Source organism: Sycon ciliatum, chromosome 3, assembly GCF_964019385.1.
Source record: "Sycon ciliatum chromosome 3, ocSycCili1.1, whole genome shotgun sequence".
Classification (NCBI taxonomy): Eukaryota; Metazoa; Porifera; class Calcarea; order Leucosolenida; family Sycettidae; genus Sycon; species Sycon ciliatum.
The window spans coordinates 12,351,273-12,372,935 of NC_088645.1; the positions used below are offsets into that span (position 1 = coordinate 12,351,273).

The 21,663-nt window shown below is 48.0% G+C and overlaps 2 protein-coding genes across 2 annotated transcripts; one reads left to right on the plus strand and one right to left on the minus strand.

Moving 5' to 3' along the window:
- Positions 1-278: 278 nt before the first annotated feature.
- On the minus strand, positions 279-9,559 carry LOC135811452 (uncharacterized). Its single transcript, XM_065324695.1, has 4 exons — positions 8,882-9,559; positions 7,029-7,141; positions 5,106-5,309; positions 279-1,807 (listed from the first exon to the last, which is right to left on the minus strand). Exons 1-4 carry the CDS (start codon positions 9,117-9,119, stop codon positions 908-910), a joined length of 1,455 nt encoding a protein of 484 aa, XP_065180767.1. The 5' UTR covers positions 9,120-9,559; the 3' UTR covers positions 279-907.
- Positions 9,560-12,589: 3,030 nt separating this feature from the next.
- Positions 12,590-20,650, plus strand: LOC135811453 (rho GDP-dissociation inhibitor 1-like). The gene is made up of 5 exons (XM_065324696.1): positions 12,590-12,920; positions 15,069-15,146; positions 15,619-15,695; positions 17,491-17,554; positions 19,659-20,650. Exons 1-5 carry the CDS (start codon positions 12,728-12,730, stop codon positions 19,850-19,852), a joined length of 606 nt encoding a protein of 201 aa, XP_065180768.1. The 5' UTR covers positions 12,590-12,727; the 3' UTR covers positions 19,853-20,650.
- The last annotated feature ends 1,013 nt before the right edge of the window (positions 20,651-21,663 follow it).

Genomic DNA, 21,663 nt, shown 5'->3' on the forward strand with positions numbered 1-21,663 from the left:
GAACACCCGGACCCGCCTGGATCCACGCCTGTTCACTCTTCGTCATCACCTGACACTGCTCTGTGCACTAATAACCCGTAACCCTACATTGTAGCGTGGACTAATGGCAGAGGCGCGGGGAGACCATCATGTTAGGCCGAATGCCGAATGCAGCAGTCCAAATCATGCAGCATACACCACACACTTGTTAACCCAGCATTCCGCAAATGAATGCCTAGTTGACCTTCCATGCACATGCAAGCACGCCCATTCGTACTGCACATTGACGCACGCACAAAACAGACGCAGCAAATCCTGATCAGCTGGGAAGAGCGTGAAACTTGCGTAAATAGTGCATTCAATTGCTTGTACACTGCGAAAAGCCAGCAAAATCCCGTGAAATTGTTGCTCAAGAGAACAAAGAAATGCAAGATTTAGAACTTCTGATGCAATGGATTAAGCTTCAGGTAGAGCTCTAAACGATAATACAAAGTGCCCCATTGCTTGCACTTGCAGGCACAATTTCACATCTATTGGCATAAATATTGCAAAGTCGGAGCGCTGAGACATATTTCAAAAAATATAGATGTTTGTGGATTGCGTATGGAGAGTATATCGGGAGAGGAACTTGAAAAACAGGGCTGGCGTGCAACAGGAGAAAACGAGTTAGCTACTGTGCTGATGGAATAGTCTTGTTTTTTTTCTCAACCTGTCAACAATCAGCATTGCTTTGTGCAGTGGTGCTCATAAATACTGATGGTTCAAATGGAGAAAAACCCAAATAATGCGGAGCTGGCGTATGCACCAATAGAGGCTGTGGCCAACTTTCAAGTGACGTGCAAGAATACGGGAATATGCCTAAAACCGGAGAGGAAAAAAAAGATTATCAGATATGGATCTGAACTTGATCATAAAGGGATCCCACACTTTACATTGGCATCAGGATTTCCGAGCTCAGTTCCAACGGTGATTCGGACGTAGCTGTCAAGTCGGTGACGAGACGGGATTTCAGCTTGTGCAGCATTCCAAACAGGTCCTCAAACAGTCCGGAGTAGCTGCTCTTGGGCAGGGCGGACGGAGTCGTCGCATAGTCACCTGGATTACAGTGAAAGGAGCGGAGGAGATTCTCGTAGCGATGCTGCAAGCCGGCATTCTGCTGAGAGACTTCGGACCAAAGTGACAAGCCAGGGTTGGCCGATGGACTAGTACCGCTGCTACTTGTCCTCGCGGTGGCCTTCTGCTGGCGGTCCTCATCTTGGAATAGGCGTTGAGCAATGCGTGGCCGTTGTCCCCCTGCTTGACACTGAGATCTGGACCGATGCAGTGTGGAGCTGTAAGCGGTTACTGGCAGTGATTGCATAGCAGAACTGCTATCGTCAACTTGAAGAGAAGATAGTGCCGATACTGCCAGTTCACTGCCATCAGTTTCATCTCCATCCCCGTCATCATGCCCTGCTACAGTGTCGTCGACCGCAACCAACACTTCAGAGCTGGAACTGTCCTCGGTACTGAACCTGCGCCGCTGGAAAGCATTCCGAACGGCATTCTGCGTCCCTTTCAGCTTGTCCGAGACTGCCTGCCGCTCTGCTTCCGACCTAGCCAGCTCCTCGCGAAGATTGTTCTCGCGGGTAGCACTCGCTCGTGACTGCTCTTCGAGGCGACTGCGCAGGTCAGCAACTAGCCGCCACGGGTCCTCGCCAGTACTGTCCTTCGCACGCTCTTCTAGCTGACCACCGCCCGGACTGGTCCGTGGAGTGTTGTCCGTTGAGCCTTCCGCTGAGCTATGCCTGCCCTGCGCTGTCTTCAACTTCAGCTGCAATGTTTCCAGCTGAGCAAGAACATGATAAAAAAAAAACAGAACACAAAACTGTGTGAGGCTATCAGCAAAAGAAAGGCAGTGCGATTCCAGTAAACATCCTGCTGTGGACATTGAAAATTTGAAATCCAGTGGAATGGCTGGGGCCAGCATCCTTACTGCCCTGCCATGTACACACACTGTAGTTCAAGTACACACTGTCAAACTGGACCAGCAGTGCTCACGGCTGCAGGCCAGCACCCCGTGTGGCCGCTTGACTTCACAACGGATTTCAATGTCCGTAACTGCACTTCGGAGTAGTACTCATACCATCCACGCAAGCATGTACAGTTCTGGCCAGAGAAATTCAACCTGATGAATAGAATAGCAACGCATGCATGCAAGTGTAGAGAATGATACACATAGTGCTAGGGCTGTGCATAGTACTGATTAGCCCAGCACGGTGTTATTCATGAAGTTGGATTTCTCTCCAAGTACTGTATGGCGACCACGGACCAGTGATAAGCAGCATTTCACTCTGTGTGTAGCGAGTGCTGTCAATTGTCTCCGGCTATGCGGTCCATGCGTTGCAAGAGTCCAAAAAGGACAGAGCTTCTAAAACACACACACACTTGCGTACGCGTGCATGCGCACTCACTCACACATGTACACGCACCCCCCCCCCCCCCCCCCCACGGCTGTTTTGCTGCAGTCACCTAACAATATGGCGACATTTGACCAAGCGCACCACGCGAAACTGAGTTTTATTGTAATTCTTTTTGTTTTTGTATAATTTGATTCGTATTCACAGACAAGCACCGAAGAACCACGGCAAACGCGGATTGTATTCAAACATTTGAAAAGGTGCTTTGAAGAAGATTTCTAGAATGCTGGAAGTAGATGTCGGAAATCGAGAAAGAATCAAGCTAGCTTCTTAGTCCTGCTACTATCAACCGTTCGTGATTACCCTCATAGCTTTTGGTATTCTTTTCAGAAGGTGCGACTTCTTTAGACTGTTACTGGATAAAAGCTCAAGTACACGAGTATCTCGTTCTCTGTAGCTGTTACAGCAGCGAAGGCAATAGTAAAATTAATACGATTATGCTGCGAAATTAAAATAGATATTACGTTGGTGAAACACAGTGTGAATTAGCTTATACCTCGAGGCGAACCCAGCTAGTCACTCGTCCTGGGTGGAAGCTTTCCTCTTCTTGGCGACTGGGCGAAGTGCCTCGTGCTGTGGAAGCGTGGTGACGAGGTGCTGTTGAGCCACTGATTTCAGGCGATTGAGGGAGTTTCTGATAAGACGATGATGTCGGTCCAGTGAATTGAAGCGGGCATGGATGCTTTCGCTTCCTTGCTCGGCAAGCAAGCCAATGCCGACCCCAGTTCTCCGGATGGACGGTACGACGTGGGACTCAAGCAGATGTAGCTTCGGAGTGGCATGGCCAAGACCCTTGTCCACTACAGCTGCTCTGCATGTGGCCATGAAGCTGGTGATTGAGTCATGCAGCTTGTCGGTGCTTTGCGCATCCATACTGTTGCAGTGGCTGAACTGCTCCGTATAGGACGCGTATTGGTCGAATAGCTGCTTGTAGGTGTCCTTGATCCTGTGTGCTTGGGGCAGCAACGACGGACACCTTTCGACAACAACAGAGACAGGAGCCGACACTATTGCGAGCACGGTTGGAGGTTGAAGGGCTTTGTGAACATGATTGCCCACAAACGCACCTCCATGGTGGGCTTGCCGCTCTATCCATTGCCGATTTCAGCTTCTCAGCCAACTCTGCACGACGAGCGTCTGCATCTTTCCATTGCGCCTGCAAATACTCAGTGACAATTTCCACTGCCGCAGCTGATGTGTTCAGCTGAGCTGGAGTGAAGAGGACTGTGCACTGAAGCTGCTGTTGCAACGAGTGGAGTTTATCAGTGACGGTCACAACCTCTTCCTCTGCCTTCCTGGCTTCTGATGCCAGCAGAACAGAACTGCAGACTGGGCATGTTCCATTGGATTGCAGCCATGTGCATATACATGTAGCGCAAAACATGGCGTGGCAGCAGGCTGATTCAACGACGCTGTCCAGAACGTAGCCGCATAGTGGACATTCTTCTGCTACGCTCTGGTCTATAAATCTGTCTCTAGTTAGGGCCCTCGATGCCCTGTGCCGCTGTGTGTCCGTAGCGACTATGTATACTTCTGCTATAACTATATCCATTCCACTAGTGCTGTGTGCTGTCTGGGGTCCAGGAGAGTGTGATAGGGGTTTTGCTGTTGTGGATGAATGTTGCGGGACTGTTGTGTCATCCATTTCTTTCTTTCTTTTTTCTACAGCAGAAAGCTCTGAAGCAAGTTGCTTCTGCTTTTTTGGTGGACGTCCACCCTTGTTTGGTGCAGTGTGGCATATGTCGCAGTATGTGCGGTGATGTGGCTTCCACACTTTGATCGCTCCACATCCACCCCCTACAAATGAGTCCAGGCTACCTGCACTCAGACAACGATCCAGCACACGTTTGCATACATGACAAATGTGTGTAGGGTGGATCGCAGGGTCATCCTGAGAAATGTCGACCTCGTACACAGCTTGAGTGCTTCTGGCATAGTCCTTCACGTTGTATTTCGTGGACACAGCCATGTTGGCAAACTTTTTGTCACCAATTCTACAGCAGGTAGACAGCAATGCACTGTGTTCATCCATTTTACACACTACTACTAGCACGCGATACGGTAGAATCGATGGCCACAGAAATCGATCTTGTGGCACGGAAAGACTAACAAATTCAAAAAATCGGCAAATGAAATCGCCCAGGCACCAGGAAAACTGACGAAGAAGACGAGAAAACTTGTACAAGAGAAGAAGGTAGCTGTGAAAAGGGCTGATAGAAGTGACGAAGAGCGAGTCGTCAAGGCAAAGGAAACGCACCTCTGAAGGAATCGTTCCTGGAAGAAGACGGCCAAGACGGGTATCAGATGAAAGAGGATCGCGAGAGGAAGTCATGAATCATGTTTGTACTTTGAGCCCCGGTCGATTGGAAGGGGAAAGTGGAGGTTTCCTCAAGAGAAAAAGAGCAATTTCGTGCAAATCAATGACAGATCGGTGATGAGATTTTCAAATTTTCAAATTTTTGGACGCCATATTTTTTGGCTGAGTACATGACCATTGTGACAGCCGTGCCCCCCCCCCCCCCCCCCCACACACCCATGTATGCACGCATGCATGCACACACATACTCATGCACAGCAGTGGATGACTGTACGTACATGTACATTATGTAGTTGCATTCAATGTCAGAACACAGCAACAAACAACACATCGATGGCAGGGAAACTGACCTCGGCTTCCTGCTCCTCGCACCGCGTACTCATTTCCTTCACACGTTGCTGCAGATTGGCCTGCCGTACATCAGCAGTGACACGAGCTGCAGCCATGTCCCGCTGCTGCACCTCAACCTCCTGCAACGAGGCATCCAGGAAGTCGCGCTCTGCTTCCAGCACTCGGCTGTTCTCCCGTGCTGCCCCCAGGTCGCCGTTGAGTTCCTGGAAACAAAAACAGAGAGCAAAAGTAAAATGATTTCCCTTGCTTTGTGTGCCAGGTTGCAGTAGAACTATCCGTCTATTGCTACAGGATGGTCATTTTGGCAAGGTGCAGGGGGGGGGGGGGGCAGACTATAATAATATTAAGATGTGAATGCAGCTATGAAGGCCGCAGACATCACGCAACTATGTTACTTGGTCGACATGTGTGTGGATTTTATAACAATGATATTGAAATCCAGAATCGATTTTCTCGTTCCAATCATCAGTGGGGAAATTACGCATGTGAATGAGGAACAAATCATAATGCAACAATTCTGTTGTTCAGATACTAGTAGTGATCCTTTCTCTTCTCACCCATCCATTATAACCATTTATCCTCATAATACTCTCCAAGCTATCTCTGACCTACACTTATCACTGAACAAGAATGAAGCCATTCGAATCCAGGAAATGCAGAAGATGGGAATATTCAGATAATTCTCGGCCCATCACGTGCAGATGATATAGATTGCAACGGTACTATCCACATAACATTGTTAACGGACAACGTCAGTGTGATGCATAATGTGCTGTGTCAGTGTACAGTAAAACCTGGTACTACAGACCACCGTGACTAGCGACCAGCTTGGTACTACAGACCACCGTGACTAGCGACCAGCCTGGTACTACAGACCACCGTGACTAGCGACCAGCTTGGTACTACAGACCACCGTGACTAGCGACCAGCCTGGTACTACAGACCACCGTGACTAACGACCAGCCTGGTACTACAGACCACCGTGACTAGCGACCAGCCTGCTACTACTGACCACCGTGACTAGCGACCAGCCTGGTACTACTGACCACCGTGACTAGCGACCAGCCTGGTACTACAGACCACCGTGACTAGCGACCAGCCTGGTACTACAGACCACCGTGACTAGCGACCAGCCTGGTACTACAGACCACCGTGACTAGCGACCAACATGGTACTACAGACCACCGTGACTAACGACCAGCCTGGTACTACAGACCACCGTGACTAGCGACCAGCCTGGTACTACTGACCACCGTGACTAGCGACCAGCCTGGTACTACAGACCACCGTGACTAGCGACCAGCCTGGTACTACAGACCACCGTGACTAGCGACCAACATGGTACTACAGACCACCGTGACTAGCGACCAGCCTGGTACTACAGACCACCGTGACTAGCGACCAGCTTGGTACTACAGACCACCGTGACTAGCGACCAGCCTGGTACTACAGACCACCGTGACTAGCGACCAGCCTGGTACTACAGACCACCGTGACTAGCGACCAGCCTGGTACTACAGACCACCGTGACTAGCGGCCAGCATGGTACTACAGACCACCGTGACTAGCAACCAGCATGGTACTACAGACCACCGTGACTAGCAACCAGCATGGTACTACTGACCACTTTGCCAGGCACAGAGGGTCTCACATTCATAATAATAATTATTATTGGTGACAAAGCTTCCAATCTCTCTTGTGTAATAATTATTATTATTATTAATAATTATGGTTGTGCGGTGCAAACCTCTAACTAAGGACCACCTGCCACTAAAGACCGCTTTCTCTGGCCCCATGGGGTGGTCGTTAGTCACAGGCTTTACTGTATTCGTGTCCAGAAACATCAACTCACCCCGAGCACTCTGCCCGTCCTGTGAATGAAAACAGAACATCGACAGATAGAGAACGTGTGTTTCACTCACCCGATTTTGTTCTAGAATCTCCTCGATGAAGCGCTGCAGTTGTTCGATCTTCTGCTCTTGCTTGTCGTGTCGCTCGAGTAGAATCTGCCCGACGTGTGCCGCCAGTCGTAGTTCTGCAGGCAGAAGAGGAAAACATCATGACAAGGCACTTCCAGGTATGTACGTATGTAGGGATAAGCAAAGCATGTGAGTGTGTTTTTGAGTGCTTGCGTGTGTGCGCACATGTGTGCGTGTGTGTTTGGGGTGGCGCGTGTGTGTGTGTGTGTGTGTGTCTGACCAAACACCCCCCCCCCCCCCCCAACCACCACACACACACACACACAAGTACATGATTGTATGCTTGTGTAGAAGTTGTTCCAAAGCACATGCACACAGATATAGCTAGAGAAAAACATCATGGGGATGAGAATCTTTCTTTGTGGGGGGGGGGGGGGTGATCCCGCCATGCCCTAATCGTGTAGTAGAAGGGTCTCGGGAATCCACAGGGAACTTGTTGAAAAAATCACACCAGATTGTTGGCTCTGTGGACATTTACCACCCTGGCATGACAAATAAGAACGCCGTGAAGTGACCTGGGAGCAAAAAAAGCCGCCAGAATATCGGTCTGGCTTGAGCCGGCAACGAAGTCCATGCACACGCACACACTCTCTCTCTCACACACACACGCACACACACACACAAACATGTGCGTGCACTCACACACACATACGCACGCATGTGCACTCACACACGTGCACACACACACACACACACACACACACACATGTCAGCACACGAAGCACAGAAGCCATATAGTTTCGACAGGGCCTTTCATACCATTACTTTTCAAGTCGAGTACAATGGTGATTAACAAGGTAGTGTGTAAATGTAATAGTAATGGAATGAAAGGCCTAGTCAAAACTATAATGGCTTCTATGCTTCGTGTGCTGATTTGTTTCCTCCAACCAAGAATCTAGACACACACGCACACACATGCACACACACACACACACACACACACACACACATGTGCACATACACACACACACACACACACACACACATGTGCACACACACACACACACACACACATTTCACTGGTGCACAGAAGGGATACGCTGGGCAGACAGATGTGCTGCATGCACCAACAACACATACATGACGGTGCAATGACTATGACTGTGTTTGCTGGCCGCTGGTCAGGGATGAATTGTTTCACCGCTGATTCAGACATTTTCCTGTACACTTCAGCTGCACTCCAAAAATACTTCCAATTCTCAGTACTACAAGTAGAAGTTATTGAAGCTTCTGAGCAGAGCACCACACAATCATAGTGTGAGTAATACTGTATTTAGCTGCATGGATAGTAAGTTCCAGAACTGTTCTGAAACTAAGCACTGTTCTGCTTGGGTGCAGTGCAGTGCATTGTGCTGAATTGTAGAGTTCAGGATTGCTCAATCATTTTTTCTGTATTATAATTATGGTGTGTCTTTACCACTGTAATACTGACCGTAGGAATATAGTTACGCTGGTAGTAACACATTCACACAAGACAAGACCAATTTTAATCTGGTCTTGTCTTGTGTCCATTTTTTAAATGGACTCTGGCCCATTCAGTTCAGTTACGAATGTCGATCGTGTCCATGTACATAACGTACATAGAAATACTGACATCCCACAATGCACAAACGCGACAAAACCATCGCAGACGAAGACGATACTATTCAGTATTCTGGGACAAATACAAACACGCAAATAAACTTTGTCATCGTGCTCCTGCTGTCCCATATGTCCCCAAGCGTGGTGCGTGTTGTAGCGCACGTGCACATAGTAAGTAACACGTTAGTCTAGTTGTCAGAAAACAAAGAGCTTACGTTTATCGTGCTCCGCTTCGTCGTCGTCCTCCGCAGCAGGATCGCTGCCCATTCGTTTCGCCAACTCGTTGGCCAAGACGGAGTCGAGGGTTGGCAGCGATCCACAGTGCAGCATATCCTCAGCTGGCGAAGCGATCTCACTGCCGATGTAACCGTGTGTATCTCCGGCCGCATTCATCGCTGCTGGTTCAGGTAAGACCAGTCGAGGCAGCGAGCGCGCAGCAACAAGACGAGCCATTACAGCCTAGATCGCCACGTTGTGCAGCGCAAATCCGGAGCTGATATCAGCAGGCTACGATTGGTGATTGAGATAATAAAATTGTGTTGACCAACAAATAATTCGTTCCACCTGTAGCTCTTTCGACGGACGATTGCTGCCAGCCTCGCCGTCAATTTGATGTGGATCCTTCGATCAAAGCGCGGACTTGCAATGGATTGGTTCAGGGCTATCGCTAGTAAAGGGATGCAGTGTCTGAGTTACGACGGGCCTGGCTGAATCAACAGCAAGCTACCGCCAGTGGATCTAGTCCCAGTACGAGTACCCCGGCGTGCCCTCTTTGTCGTTCATTCTCTTCAAGACATCCTACACTTTGAACAAATTGTCTTGACTGAAGTCAAGAGGCAAAAAAGCGGAGTGTGCGTAGGTTTCAATGAAACTGGGCAAGCAGTGGTGGGTCGGGGAGTTTTCAAGATTCCCAGCTGTCATGCGACAACATACCAAGCATGCATGCACGTCTCTAGCCAGAGTAGCTTCGAGATCGTTGTCTGCATGGAGTCTCTCTGTGTAGTACTGCAACGCTGCCGGCCACTGACAGATCGACTGTGTGCAGTCATGATCAACTCCACGTGGCAGAAGGCACCGGCGGCGGCCACCGGGTCTGAGTCCCGGGCTGGCTCAACGTTACGTCAAGTGAAAGGTACAGTCAGTCAACTATTACTTTAGTATTAGTATTACTAAAACTAAAAGTACAAGTCATACGTTACCTTGGTTACGTTCAAAACTACAGTACTAGTATTAGATAAACCTTGTTGTTAAAGTTCACGCATATTGTTAGTTTGACAGCATGAAACTACAATGTAGGTGGAGGACACTGTGTTCGGAAACACAAACAGTGACCTTACAAATGGTCTGCAGGGACGGGGGGGGGGGGGGGCTCTGCCAACCGCGGAAGGTTGTAGTAAGGTCACTGTTTCCGAACACAGTGTCCTCCACCTTGTTTCATGCTGTCAATCTAACAAATTGCATGTAACTACAGTCAGTCATGTAACTAACTGTGTACTTACATGTAGTTTTTCTGTTTTTTTTTGTTTTCAAGTGCATGCATCACATTATACATGTTCGCAGTGCAGTGCAGATCTACATGTACATGTACATGTACATGTACATGTAGATGCTGTCTGATGAAGTGTTCTGACACGAAACTCGGAGTAACAGCGGAATGAGACTTGTTTGATTCATTGCTGTGTAATATTTGTACATGTACATGTAGATGTACACATGTACATGTACATGACTATTGTGTACATGTACATGTACATGTGTACATGTACATAGCCAAAGATTTCTACTGTGAGCACGGTGGCTCGGCAGTGGCAACGTTCAAATTACCCACAAAGACACAAGCTTTCCAACTCTCTTTGGCCGTTGGAAAGCGTACCTTCATAGAATCATACAGCTGGCCGCATAGCCTGTAAACCCAACAAAATCAGTACATGTAGAGGGAAAGGAAGACTGTTACTGAGACACCATGTTGAAACTTAGAGTTGCACGTAGTGCACCCTGAACAGGCACCAATAGTCCCTCTAAGAAGTTGACGTGATTTGAGATTCTTGGCCCCGGCGGATTATGCTAGCATTACATTTATATTGAGCATTTTCTGGAGACTATAATGTAGCACTGCGCTAGCATAATCAGTAGTGTTTAAACCGAACACGGATTCTTCAAACGGATAATCTATCGAATAATTTCGCCCTCCATCGAACGAAATTATTCGATTATTCGATTATTCGTTTCAACACTATCAGGCAAGTTTTGCCGAAAACTAGCATTATTCTAGCGACAACTAGCATAATTATTATTGCAAAATATGGGATTTTCGTGAGAATTCACAATGCCCCCGCGACTAGTACTACCGCGCCTTTGCCTGCTGAGTAATAATAGTTCTGTGCTTCTTGTATTTTTCTGTTTCGTAAACGTGACTGATGCTGCAAAATACATGTACATGTACATGTATGCTGTTATCAATCTGCAACATTAGTCATCTATGCCACTATATCCATGTTTCCGAAGCAGAATTCAAGCATTATCAGTACTATTTTGGAGCAGAAAGCGAGCATATTGAAAAGCAGAATCCATCAAATTCTCGAGCATTATCCGCCGGGGCCTATAAATTGAGAATCACGTACATGTACTTGGAAGTATCTATTCGTTCGTTACAGGAATTAACCAGACACAATCTCAACTAAGAACAGCCATGCAACTGACGGTCCAAAAGAGGTAGCCTGAACATAAGGGGGAGCGAAGGGAGAAGAAAAATAGCGCAATCTTCTTATAGCAATGATATCGGATCTGATTCTGAATGAAACAGATCAAGATAAGCGCCAGATACACACTGTACATATAGATATTGATATTGATAATATATTGGTATTATAATTATAACCCAATACTAGTTCAATACTAGTATTCAATAAACCTTGTTGTAGTTCACACGTGTTGTTAGTTTGACTGCATGAAACAAGGTGAAGGACAATGTGTTCGGAAACAGTGACCTTACTACAACCATCCACGGTTGGCAGAGCCCCGGTCCGTGCCCGGACGGACCGGGGCTCTGCCAACCGTGGATGGTTGTAGTAAGGTCACTGTTTCCGAACACAGTGTCCTCCACCTTGTTTCATGCTGTCAAACTAACAACAGGTATTGGCATTGTATACACAAGTCAATGGAGTGATTTGGTTTGGCAGAAAATTATCGTTACACACACGCACACACACACACACACCATTGGACCATTGGACGCCCATCGCCGGAGGCGATGATAGCGATGCTACAGCAGAAACCATAGCAGCTTGTGCTGGGATTGCACCATTCAACAGCTTGCAAGGCTGAAGAATTGACCACCAATATTCAGCCTGGTCTACACCACACAGCTATGAAGCGGCCTTTTATTTTCTGGCCAGTGAATCCCTGCTTGTTGGTCTTTTTCATACACACACACACACACACACACACACACACACACACAGTGACACACACACACACTGTACACACGGACACACACACACACACCATGACGAGTGTCAGTGGGGCCGCGACGCTAAGCGCTGCGCGGAGCGACGCCGTGGCAGTTTCGTTCCGGCTGCCCCGATCCGCGCCATCCGCAAGAACAACTCGTCTTACTACAACTCGTCTTAGTTTGACTGAAGCCTGCATACAACATGTAGATCTACGCAGACGTAGATCTACGCGTACGGCGTAGACATGATCATGACTGATGTAGTCAGTGAGCATGAGTCACTAGACCTTGCTGGAACTAACTAAATACTTGGGGAAGGCTGGAACTGGAAGGCTGGCCGCTGCTGGATCGACCACCACGGGCCATGCGCACATACGTAACATAGTCAGGGATCCTGGCCTACTGACTGCATTGCAGTCTTGTAAGAAAGTTGTAGATCTAGCTGAGTGTCTGTGATGCCTGACGAGTGATTATGATGGTGTAGCGTTTGCTTTACACTCGCTCGCATATTTTTTGCAGCTTTGGCTCCCGGAGAAGTTTGGGTGGATTTGGGCTGTTGTCGTTTGGGCTTGAAGTAGGTTTTTGGGGTGACGTCTCTATTACTTGAATAATGGCATCAGAAGAGGATCCAACAGTAGCCGCCGCGGCTGGTGGCGAGGAGGACGAACTCCAGACACCGGGCTACAAGGCACCAGCGAAGAAATCCTTGGACGAAATCCAGAAGCTTGACCAAGACGATGAGTCACTGGTAAAATACAAGAAAATGCTGCTGGGCGAAGCTGCGAATGCTGAGATGCTGGACGGTAAGTGGTGGATCCATTGTACTATAGGCTGTTTCACTCGCTCTCCGCGCCACGTTATGACCTTCATTCGAGGCACTTTTCTCCACTTCGTCGTTTGATTTTTTGGCATGGCTGCTAGCAAGCGTGTCTCACGTCTGCCCCCTACTAGTTTGCGTTATGCTAAACTATTCTGAATTTCCCAGTGTAGGTACTGCATGCATAGCAGCATCACAGAATCAGCGGCTGTGCGTCTGTGCTGTTCGCTTGGAGTATGGGTAACGGTGTGCGACTCGCTGGCATCATCTACCTTTCGTTCACCTCGAAATGTTCGCCTGCACGAAATGCACTGGGAAAAAAAGCTCTAGCTTGCATAATATTCTGTTCGTTTCCCAGTCGTTGATGGCCATCAGTGCGTCGTAGCCTTGTGCAAGTTGTGGTGGTGATAAATAATAACGCGTCCCAATGGTTCAATGACTCAATGGTGTGCACGCCATTATACTAGTATCTGCCGGCTACATGTTTAGTTTGTCGGTGGAAATGTCAGTCGCGTGGCCGACACCCCGTGGGTTACCATTGTTGCCTGAGTGGAAATGAGTGCGAATCCGAGCCGAAGCAAAATCCTACCGTATCGCTCCTCCGTGAAAGTACGATGTAACGGGTTGCATGTGCACTGTGCTCGCCAGCCAAGCACAACACTCTCTGGTCGATGCTGCTGCATGACTGGTAATAAACTTATCATTTTTATCACTATCTTGGTCATGCATCCTGTAGCACTAGTAGTAGTACTACATGTATTAGTAATCATCCCCCAATCCTAACAGTAACTTTCTCTACCATGCTCTCCACCTATCGAATATCGTAGAATAACTGTAGTGTAGGCACGTAGCACAGGTCACAGCTGTGGTGTTGACATCATGCACACATGCACTGCATGCTGCTGAAGAATTAATGCACCCAGAAATCGCACACCCTGCCCCCGGATGCAGATGCCCAATACGGTAAAATATTTTTGCAATGGATTTCCTCCGATTTCCTCGTGTTGCAAAAAAAAGCGTTATGGATGGCATCCAACAGCGCAACACAGCACACATCTAGCCATACTTGTAGTCAACCTTGCGAATAGAGAAACCCGGTCTCGCACAATTCAAGCGTTGTTACTCGCGAGTTGTCGGTATTCGCAATGCTTAAACGTATGCAGTCAAATGGTTAGACTCGGATGGAGAGCCAATGATCAAATTATAATAAAGAAAAGGACCGAGGGACTACACTGTCGGTCAGTTGTGTGCAATGTTATCGCATGAGCTGATTGTCAAGTAACTGATGGTGTTAGTGGGCATAACAGCGTGACTTGTAGTTCCTTGGTACTTTTCTTTATTATAAGTCAGGTGGTTGTTCGGCCTCTTGAAGATAGCGTTGTTACTCGTCAGCTGTTATGTCCGAGGTTGTTACTCGTCAGCTGTTATGTCCGAGGTTGTTATTCGCGAGGTTGACTGTATGTAGTAATGGGCCATTCACACTGCAGTGCACCCGGGGTGCGGGACGTTATCACAGCCCTACCTACGTACTCTACGTAGACAAATTTCCGTAAGTGGAGTTCAAACTCGCGAATTCACGGGTTTTCCCGCCCACTAACGTCAAGTTGCTCAAGTTTACGTAATGCTGAACCTCTCTAATGTACAGTTCATCCTCCTGTCTCGGGTGCACTACTGTAGCCCTTGGCAGATAACGCTCCAAACATTGGCAGATTCCGCTCAAAGAGCAGTGAAATTGGAAGAGCCATACAAACCTTATGGCAGGCATGCCCCGAATTCTGCTCCATTTCTTTATCCGTATACCAAACATGCATGAAACATGCCCAGAAAGTACCCGAATTGATGACAATTTTCCTGCTGGCGTCATCCGCCAATGGCTAGGGTACACTGGTTTGGCGGCCTAACGGCGAAGTCATTTGCCCGAGCACAAAGCTACTGGTGGTCTCAGATTGTTGTTGTGACACTAGATTTCATGCCTGTTAGGTTTCTACAGGCGTGCACCTGTTTTTGCCATTCTTTCCGTGTGCATGAGTCACACAGTCACTGCTAGGGGCAGTGCAGTTGAACAGGCTGTGTATTGCATATACGCCTACAAGATGCTGTGCGCTTTGCTCTTTGTGTCTGTCTCCTTGCACAGAGGGTGGTAGCAATGTTATTGTCAAGTCGATTACGCTGGTTGTTGCCGATCGTGACGACATAACGCTGGATCTCACAGGTGTGTGTGCCAGTTTGTGTGTGCGTGTGTGTGCACGCGCACGTGCGGATTTATGTGTGTACACACTTGATTGTGTGGATTTCCATGGAGTAAGCACGGGAGCTCCCTGAACATTGCAGATACGGATTAGCAGGCCCTCACTTCTACTATCCGGAGAGAATAGCTGACGTGTAGTTTGCCTCGCCGTAGATTTACTGGATTGCGCTTGCATCCTGTTGCCTGTGCGTCCTGTTGTGTGTGTGTGTGTGTGTGTGTGTGTGTGTGTGTGTTCGTATGTGTGTGTGTGTGTGTGTGTGTGTGTGTGTGTGTGTGTGTGTGTGTGTGTGTGTGTGTGTGTGTGTGTGTGCGTGTGTGTATATGTGTGCGTGTGTGTGTATATGTGTGTGTATGTGTGTGTGTGTGTGTGTGTGTGTGTGTGTGTGTGTGTGTGTGTGTGTGTATGTGTGCGTGCGTGTACATTTGCTGTGTTTAGGTGATACTTCTCAGCTGAAGAGCTCGCCGTTCACAGTGAAGGAAGGCTGCAGCTACAGACTAAGAATCACATTCCGGGTAGGTAACACCGCGTGAAAACCGTGCTCACTGCATGCCGGAGTTTTTTTCTTCATTTTTACAAGATGGCCACAAACCATCATAGTGCAAATGCCAGCAAGAGATAGCAGGGAGGCACATAGCAATGCCAGCCGAAGCAGTGGAGGCATACTGACCAACCACAACAATCTCAATCCCTTGACAAGACATGCAGAATCCCTGGATTTCTCTCAAAATCCCTGGATGGCACAAAAACAAGTTAAAAAGAGCTTTTCCCGCCAAAAAACGTTCGACTCAGCAGCTGTGCGTACAGCACAAATCGACCCTGTACTAGGCTGTAGTGCAGTTTGATCAGTCGGCGCCCGCCTGTCACTTTGTCAGTGCAGATCTTGCATGGTCAGGTACTAGGTCTTCAAAGTGCTGTGCACAGTTCGAAGTGCGAATGAGCACCGTACATACCTTTGAAAAAAGTTCAAAAAACCGGGACATTCGGGGAGAAACCATGGAGTTTTCAGGAAAATCCTGTATCAGACAAAACTTTGGTTTTTCCGGGAGTTTGCTTGAAATCCCCGGGACCCCGGGAGGAGTGTTGATTTTCCGGGATTTTCCCGGGAAAAACGGGAGGGTTGGCCAGTATGTGGAGGCTAAGCAGAAGCAATTGAAGCAGTTAAACCGACCCAGGGTCTCGGTATCAACACCGCGCATGCGCGCCAAACTGAAAAAGACGAAATGAAAAGAAACGGTGACAGAAAAAAGCATAGGGACATGAAGGAGTATTTCATGCATGCGGAATACGAGCATTGTGCACAAGTTGAGAAAAGCGAATGTTCCGGGTGCCTGTTCTGCTCAAGCGCGTACTAACGCACCAGCTATGCTCATAAGTTGTCGGAATCTGTATCTTGGGGTGCATCCCTACAGTAAGATCGGGCGCCGAAGAACGCAGGGGCTCGAGCGCAGCCTAGGAAAGTTCTTAAATTTTTGATTCTAGCCAGACCGTTCTTATTCACACGCGCGCGGCGAGTCGAGTGACGCCATGACGTTTGTCATGTACATGTACATGACAAACGTCATGGCTGTACATGACTGTACATGTACTATGATGTAGTGCAATGTAGTACTTCTAACCTAGTGGGTCACCTGTGGGTGTCGTAAATGGGAATGACTGTACATGTAGCAGTTACTGTTTACACGAGTACATGACATGTACTCACCTGTAATACTGTGCATGTGCTATTACTATTATTATTATTATTATTATTATGTACAGGTGTTGTGGCGAGCTCAAAGCCGATCAGTTAAATACTGCACTCATGTGGAAATTCCAAATTTTAAAAAGTGTTCTTAAAATCTGATAATTCTAGCCTGGACTGTTCTTAAATTTTGCCGGTTTTCCAGCCTGGGTGTTCTTCGGCGAGGTGTTCTTCGGCGCCCGATCTTACTGTATATCCCCATGCATCCCGTGTTGGGGCTAACATGTCCCATGTGGTGAGATGGCGATGTGATAGATGTGAAACCACTCTATTGGGCGTTAAACTGTAATTTGATTCCAAAGTTTGGAATACTACCATTTTGGGACAGTCGCCCTTCACATAACTGCTGTCAGCTCGCAAACCAAACAAGCATGTCTGCAAGTGTCGGTCACTGTCTTACCACGGGTTTTGCTTGATAGGGACTGATATTGATATGTGCGTGTCACACGTATGTTGTGTGTGTGTGTGTGTGTGTGTGTGTGTGTGTGTGTGTGTGTGTGTGTGTGTGTGTGTGCGCGCGTGTGTGCATATGTGTTTGTGTGTGCGCGTGTACGTTTGAAATGCAGGTTCAAAGAGAGATTGTCACCGGCCTAGTGTATTCACATGCCACCTACAGAAAGGGCATAAAGGGTGAGTTAGTGTGACGTAGCACTCTGGACCAGCGCTCTCTGTGGACACACAGATTCTCCTTTTTGTATTCACTCTTCGTCTGAAGGTTACTCTAATTTCAGAAATTGCAGGTGCTCAATATTTTCGGTATGAGGGCAAAAGTCCAGGTTAGGTGAAGAAAAATGTTTAAAAGTTCAGAGAAGCAGGTTCCTAGTGGATTACGTGTGTTAGTGTTTGTTCGGTTTATTGGCATTTTAGGTATGAAACAGATGCACCGAAAGTACCGAAAATAAAAGTACACCGAACATTTGTGAAATTACAGTACCCATGTGGATCCTCACTGTATTTAGTATGTCACGTGAGAAGTACACTAGTCGTTGCCTAGGTGCGATCAACTTTGTATCATAATTTTGTGAATATTTTTATCAGAGCCCTATCTGCATACTCTCCGTAAAAAAAATGTAAAAAAATTGTATCATGCTGTTCCTGTCACGCGGCATGAAAAAAGAAAGATATCTCAGCTAGTTTACGTCTGTTAAGATGTGCGTACGTATGCCGGATATCCTCCTACCACAGGCTAACTGTTGTTTTGATGCCTTGGCTGTATACGGCATCTACGATCGCAGAGCTGCCTCTAATGGCCAAAGCGTACGAGTGAAAGTGCTGGATAAATACTACCTCCGACAAGGGAAACTTGGCGCGATTTTTTACTTCAAATTACTAGAAATAACTCACACTTTACAATCAAAACTAATGATTGACTCACCAAAATTCAACTTTGTATCGCTCAACAAGGACATTGGAGACATCTGTTCGACTGAATCACTCTCCTCTGATTCAGAGATCGCAGTTTCGTCTGGAGAGGAATTGTTCCTGTTTTTGAGACGAAAGTGCGACTAGAGCGGATTCAGTTGCAGCAAGTACCTCTGTTGTAATCGCTCTGAAAATCTCGATGTCGCTCCTGGGTGCTGTGCTCGAGCCACGGTGCCGAGGATAGTCGTTTCCGCCGCCACTATCCAGGTTGACGTGGTAAGAACTGTGCAACACCTCCACAAGTGCCTGGACTCCAACTGTTTTGCCGGGTTTTCTCGCCAACTGTCCAAAATTGCCTGCAGCAATTCCTGGCGATGTGCCTTAGCCACCAGAGACGCATCGCTCTGGTGGCTATTGAAAGACGCTAGGATTGTTTGGCATGGACGTATGGACTCTGTGCTGGCGGAGTGACCAAGTGGAGAGAGAGAACTCCTTGGTTTTCCATTGCAACGCGAAAGCACGACGATTCTCCTTCGCAGAATGGACGCGCGCACTGTTTTGCTGGTACACGAGAGACTGGCTTGCCTCTGACCAAGTCTGAGCCATGTGCCACTCACTAGCTCGTCGCTTGGCTTCCTGCATCCGGTTGCATGGAGCTACAACTTAAAAGTAGGTCGTACCTCACAGCCTTGTGAAGTAATTACCGTATTTTACCGGTTGTAAGTCGACTCCGGTTATAGGTCGACCCCCATATCCGGAGGTCTCAATTCTGCGTTTCAAAGTTTTCATCCAACGAAGCACTACTAACCACTCCCTGCTACTAACACATCAACAAATCATGTAAAAATTCCTTATTGGAGAGTATAACTTCCGAATCCTTGAAAAAAGCCAATAAACTGGCAAAAATGTGTACACATGGTGCTCTCGTGCATGTAGTGCACGTCATTTTTTGTAAGATACTGATAGTTCCCGGTTATAAGTAGAATCCCGGTTTTAAGTCGACCCCCACCCTTTCTCCTTCTATTTTTAGTCGTGAAAGGTCGACTTACAACCGGAAAAATACAGTAGTTGTGGTAGGTCTACCAACACAAAAATCAAAAAAACGCGCCAAGTTTCGCTTGTCGGAGGTAGTAATACATTTGAAAGTTTGCACGGGACTAGGTCAGGCTGACTTACCTGAATCCTTTGCAACCTCACCACCCGCGAGGAACAGGGTGTACACGCAGTTCCCAAAGCCGTGGGAAGAGAAAAGATTTTAGCAACTGTGAAGTGGTCAAAGACCGAAAATTGCATTTGCTGCACCCATGCTCCTGTCGTCTGCCTTCGCTCACTGCCATGTGCCATGGCTTGCCTCCGTATGCTCCCTCTGCAGTGGACACGGAGGGATTTATGCTGGGCAGCTACGGGCCCAGGAAGGAGGTTCACACGTACATGACGCCCGTGGACGAGGCGCCATCGGGCCTGATTGCACGCGGCAAGTACGTGATGAAGAGCAAGTTCTGCGATGACGACAAGCACGTCTACCTGGCGTGGGAGTGGGGTCTGGATATCAAGAAGGACTGGTGAACGAGATCAAGCCTGCTGCTGGAGCACTGCTGAAATCCGTGTGTAACCTTGTTCTCAACACGTAAGATAGTTTTAAAATTTCTTTCACCGTTTCTCCCCAAGCAATTTGACTGCCTTTGACTGTGTCCCTCGTTACATTGATACGCGTGTGGTATTCTCCGGTAGTGATGCTGATGGTGGCCCAACTGATTTTGCTGGGCATGTTTTCCTTGTTCGCATACTCTATCTCACTCCTTCTCCCAATCCGTGACTGCCTCTTGGATCCTGGTGTACTGATTATGCTACTAAGTTTCAGTGCAATAAGCTGCGGATTCTCAATCCTTCCTTGCTGCTTGCTGGCCTGCCTAGTCTGCCCGGTGCGTGTATATCAAGCCAATGCATTGGTGTGCAAGTAGTCGTCTGCTCGTATCACCTGGACCAGAAGCCACGCTGTGCAGATGCTCGCCTCTTGCAGGTCCAGTGCATACTGTTCGGTTCCATCTTCAGCTCACTCATCTTGCAGTGCCGCTGTACAAGGCCTGTCGAAGCCGGCGCCGCCTGCTACTGCTAGCCGATTGGTATATTGCAAATCTCTCTGTCTCTCTCTCTCTCTCTCTCTCTCTCTCTTTCTCTCTCTCTCTCTCTCTCTCTCTCTCTCTCTCTCTCTCCGCTACTTTCCTGGCGACTCTCATCATCGTCCCTTGCTCGTAACATCTTGCTAAAGTGCTCTGTGCCATGCCGTAAACTGCTTCTGCTGTCTGCTGCCAGCAGTATTATTTTCGTTTCCTAATTGACGCCCTGACAATGTCACGACTTTGACTTCCTGGGTTATGGTGTGAGTATACGTGTACACGTTCGCTTGAAACCTGGGTAGGAGTGCCTGAAACCTGGGTAGGAGTGCCTGAAACCTGGATAGGTGTGCCTGAAACCCGGGTAGGAGTGCCTGAAACCTGGGTAGGAGTACCTGAAACCTGGGTAGGTGTGCCTGAAACCTGGGTAGTTGTGCCTGAAACCTGGATAGGTGTGCCTGAAACCTGGGTAGGAGTGCCTAAAACCTGGGTAGTTGTACCTGAAACCTGGGTAGTTGTGCCTGAAACCTGGATAGGTGTGCCTGAAACCTGGGTAGGAGTACCTGAAACCTGGGTAGGAGTACCTGAAACCTGGGTAGGAGTACCTGAAACCTGGGTAGTTGTGCCTGAAACCTGGGTAGGAGTATGGTTTCCGATCCATCCTACGTGCTATGTTCGCATGCCTGAAGGCAGAGTCCGTTTGTAGACCGGACGCGCGCACTTGTGCGTGTGACTGTGTGTATGGTGTGCGTGTGTGTGTGGGTGTGCGTGCGTGCATGGGTGTGTGTGCATGTGTGATTGGGTGCCGTGAATACTAGCAGCCAGGCCCTAAATATGCCGACAAGCTCATACCGATCCAGTGTGTACAGTTACATGCGCCTTCCTGCTGTTGGCTATTGAACCTCCCAACGGCCGCCGGCACTCCCTGAAAACCAAAAAAAATGGCAGCCTTGATCACGATGGTCATCACCAGGCTGTCCCCGCGGGAATTTGCGGAAAAAACTCTCGAAAACTTGCGCAAGAAATTGCGGCAGAAAACAACAACAAATGTGACGAAAAGTGCGGAATGATGCAGAACTTGCCAGGAATTCGCGGAATTATTTACAGAAAATTGCGGATTTGGGCCAAATCACGAAATTTGTTGCATCGTATATCTACTCGGGAGTAGTCCGAGTCGTACTGTGCAAACAACCAACAGGATCATGGAAAGCATTGCGTGAAAAGTAGAGGTGAAACGAATATTCGAATATTCGAACATTCGTT

Bases quoted from the DNA above. Each gene is read 5' to 3' on its own strand.
- LOC135811452 (XM_065324695.1), bottom strand. From the start codon at position 9,119: ATGGCTCGTCTTGTTGCTGCGCGCTCGCTGCCTCGACTGGTCTTACCT. The intron at 5,310-7,028 runs GTGAGTGAAACA...TTTTGTTTCCAG, and splicing joins AGATTCTAGAACAAAATCGG to GAACTCAACGGCGACCTGGG. The intron at 1,808-5,105 runs GTCAGTTTCCCT...GTTCTTGCTCAG, and splicing joins GCGAGGAGCAGGAAGCCGAG to CTGGAAACATTGCAGCTGAA.
- LOC135811453 (XM_065324696.1), top strand. From the start codon at position 12,728: ATGGCATCAGAAGAGGATCCAACAGTAGCCGCCGCGGCTGGTGGCGAG. The intron at 15,696-17,490 runs GTAGGTAACACC...TTTGAAATGCAG, and splicing joins GACTAAGAATCACATTCCGG to GTTCAAAGAGAGATTGTCAC. The intron at 17,555-19,658 runs GTGAGTTAGTGT...CTCCCTCTGCAG, and splicing joins CTACAGAAAGGGCATAAAGG to TGGACACGGAGGGATTTATG.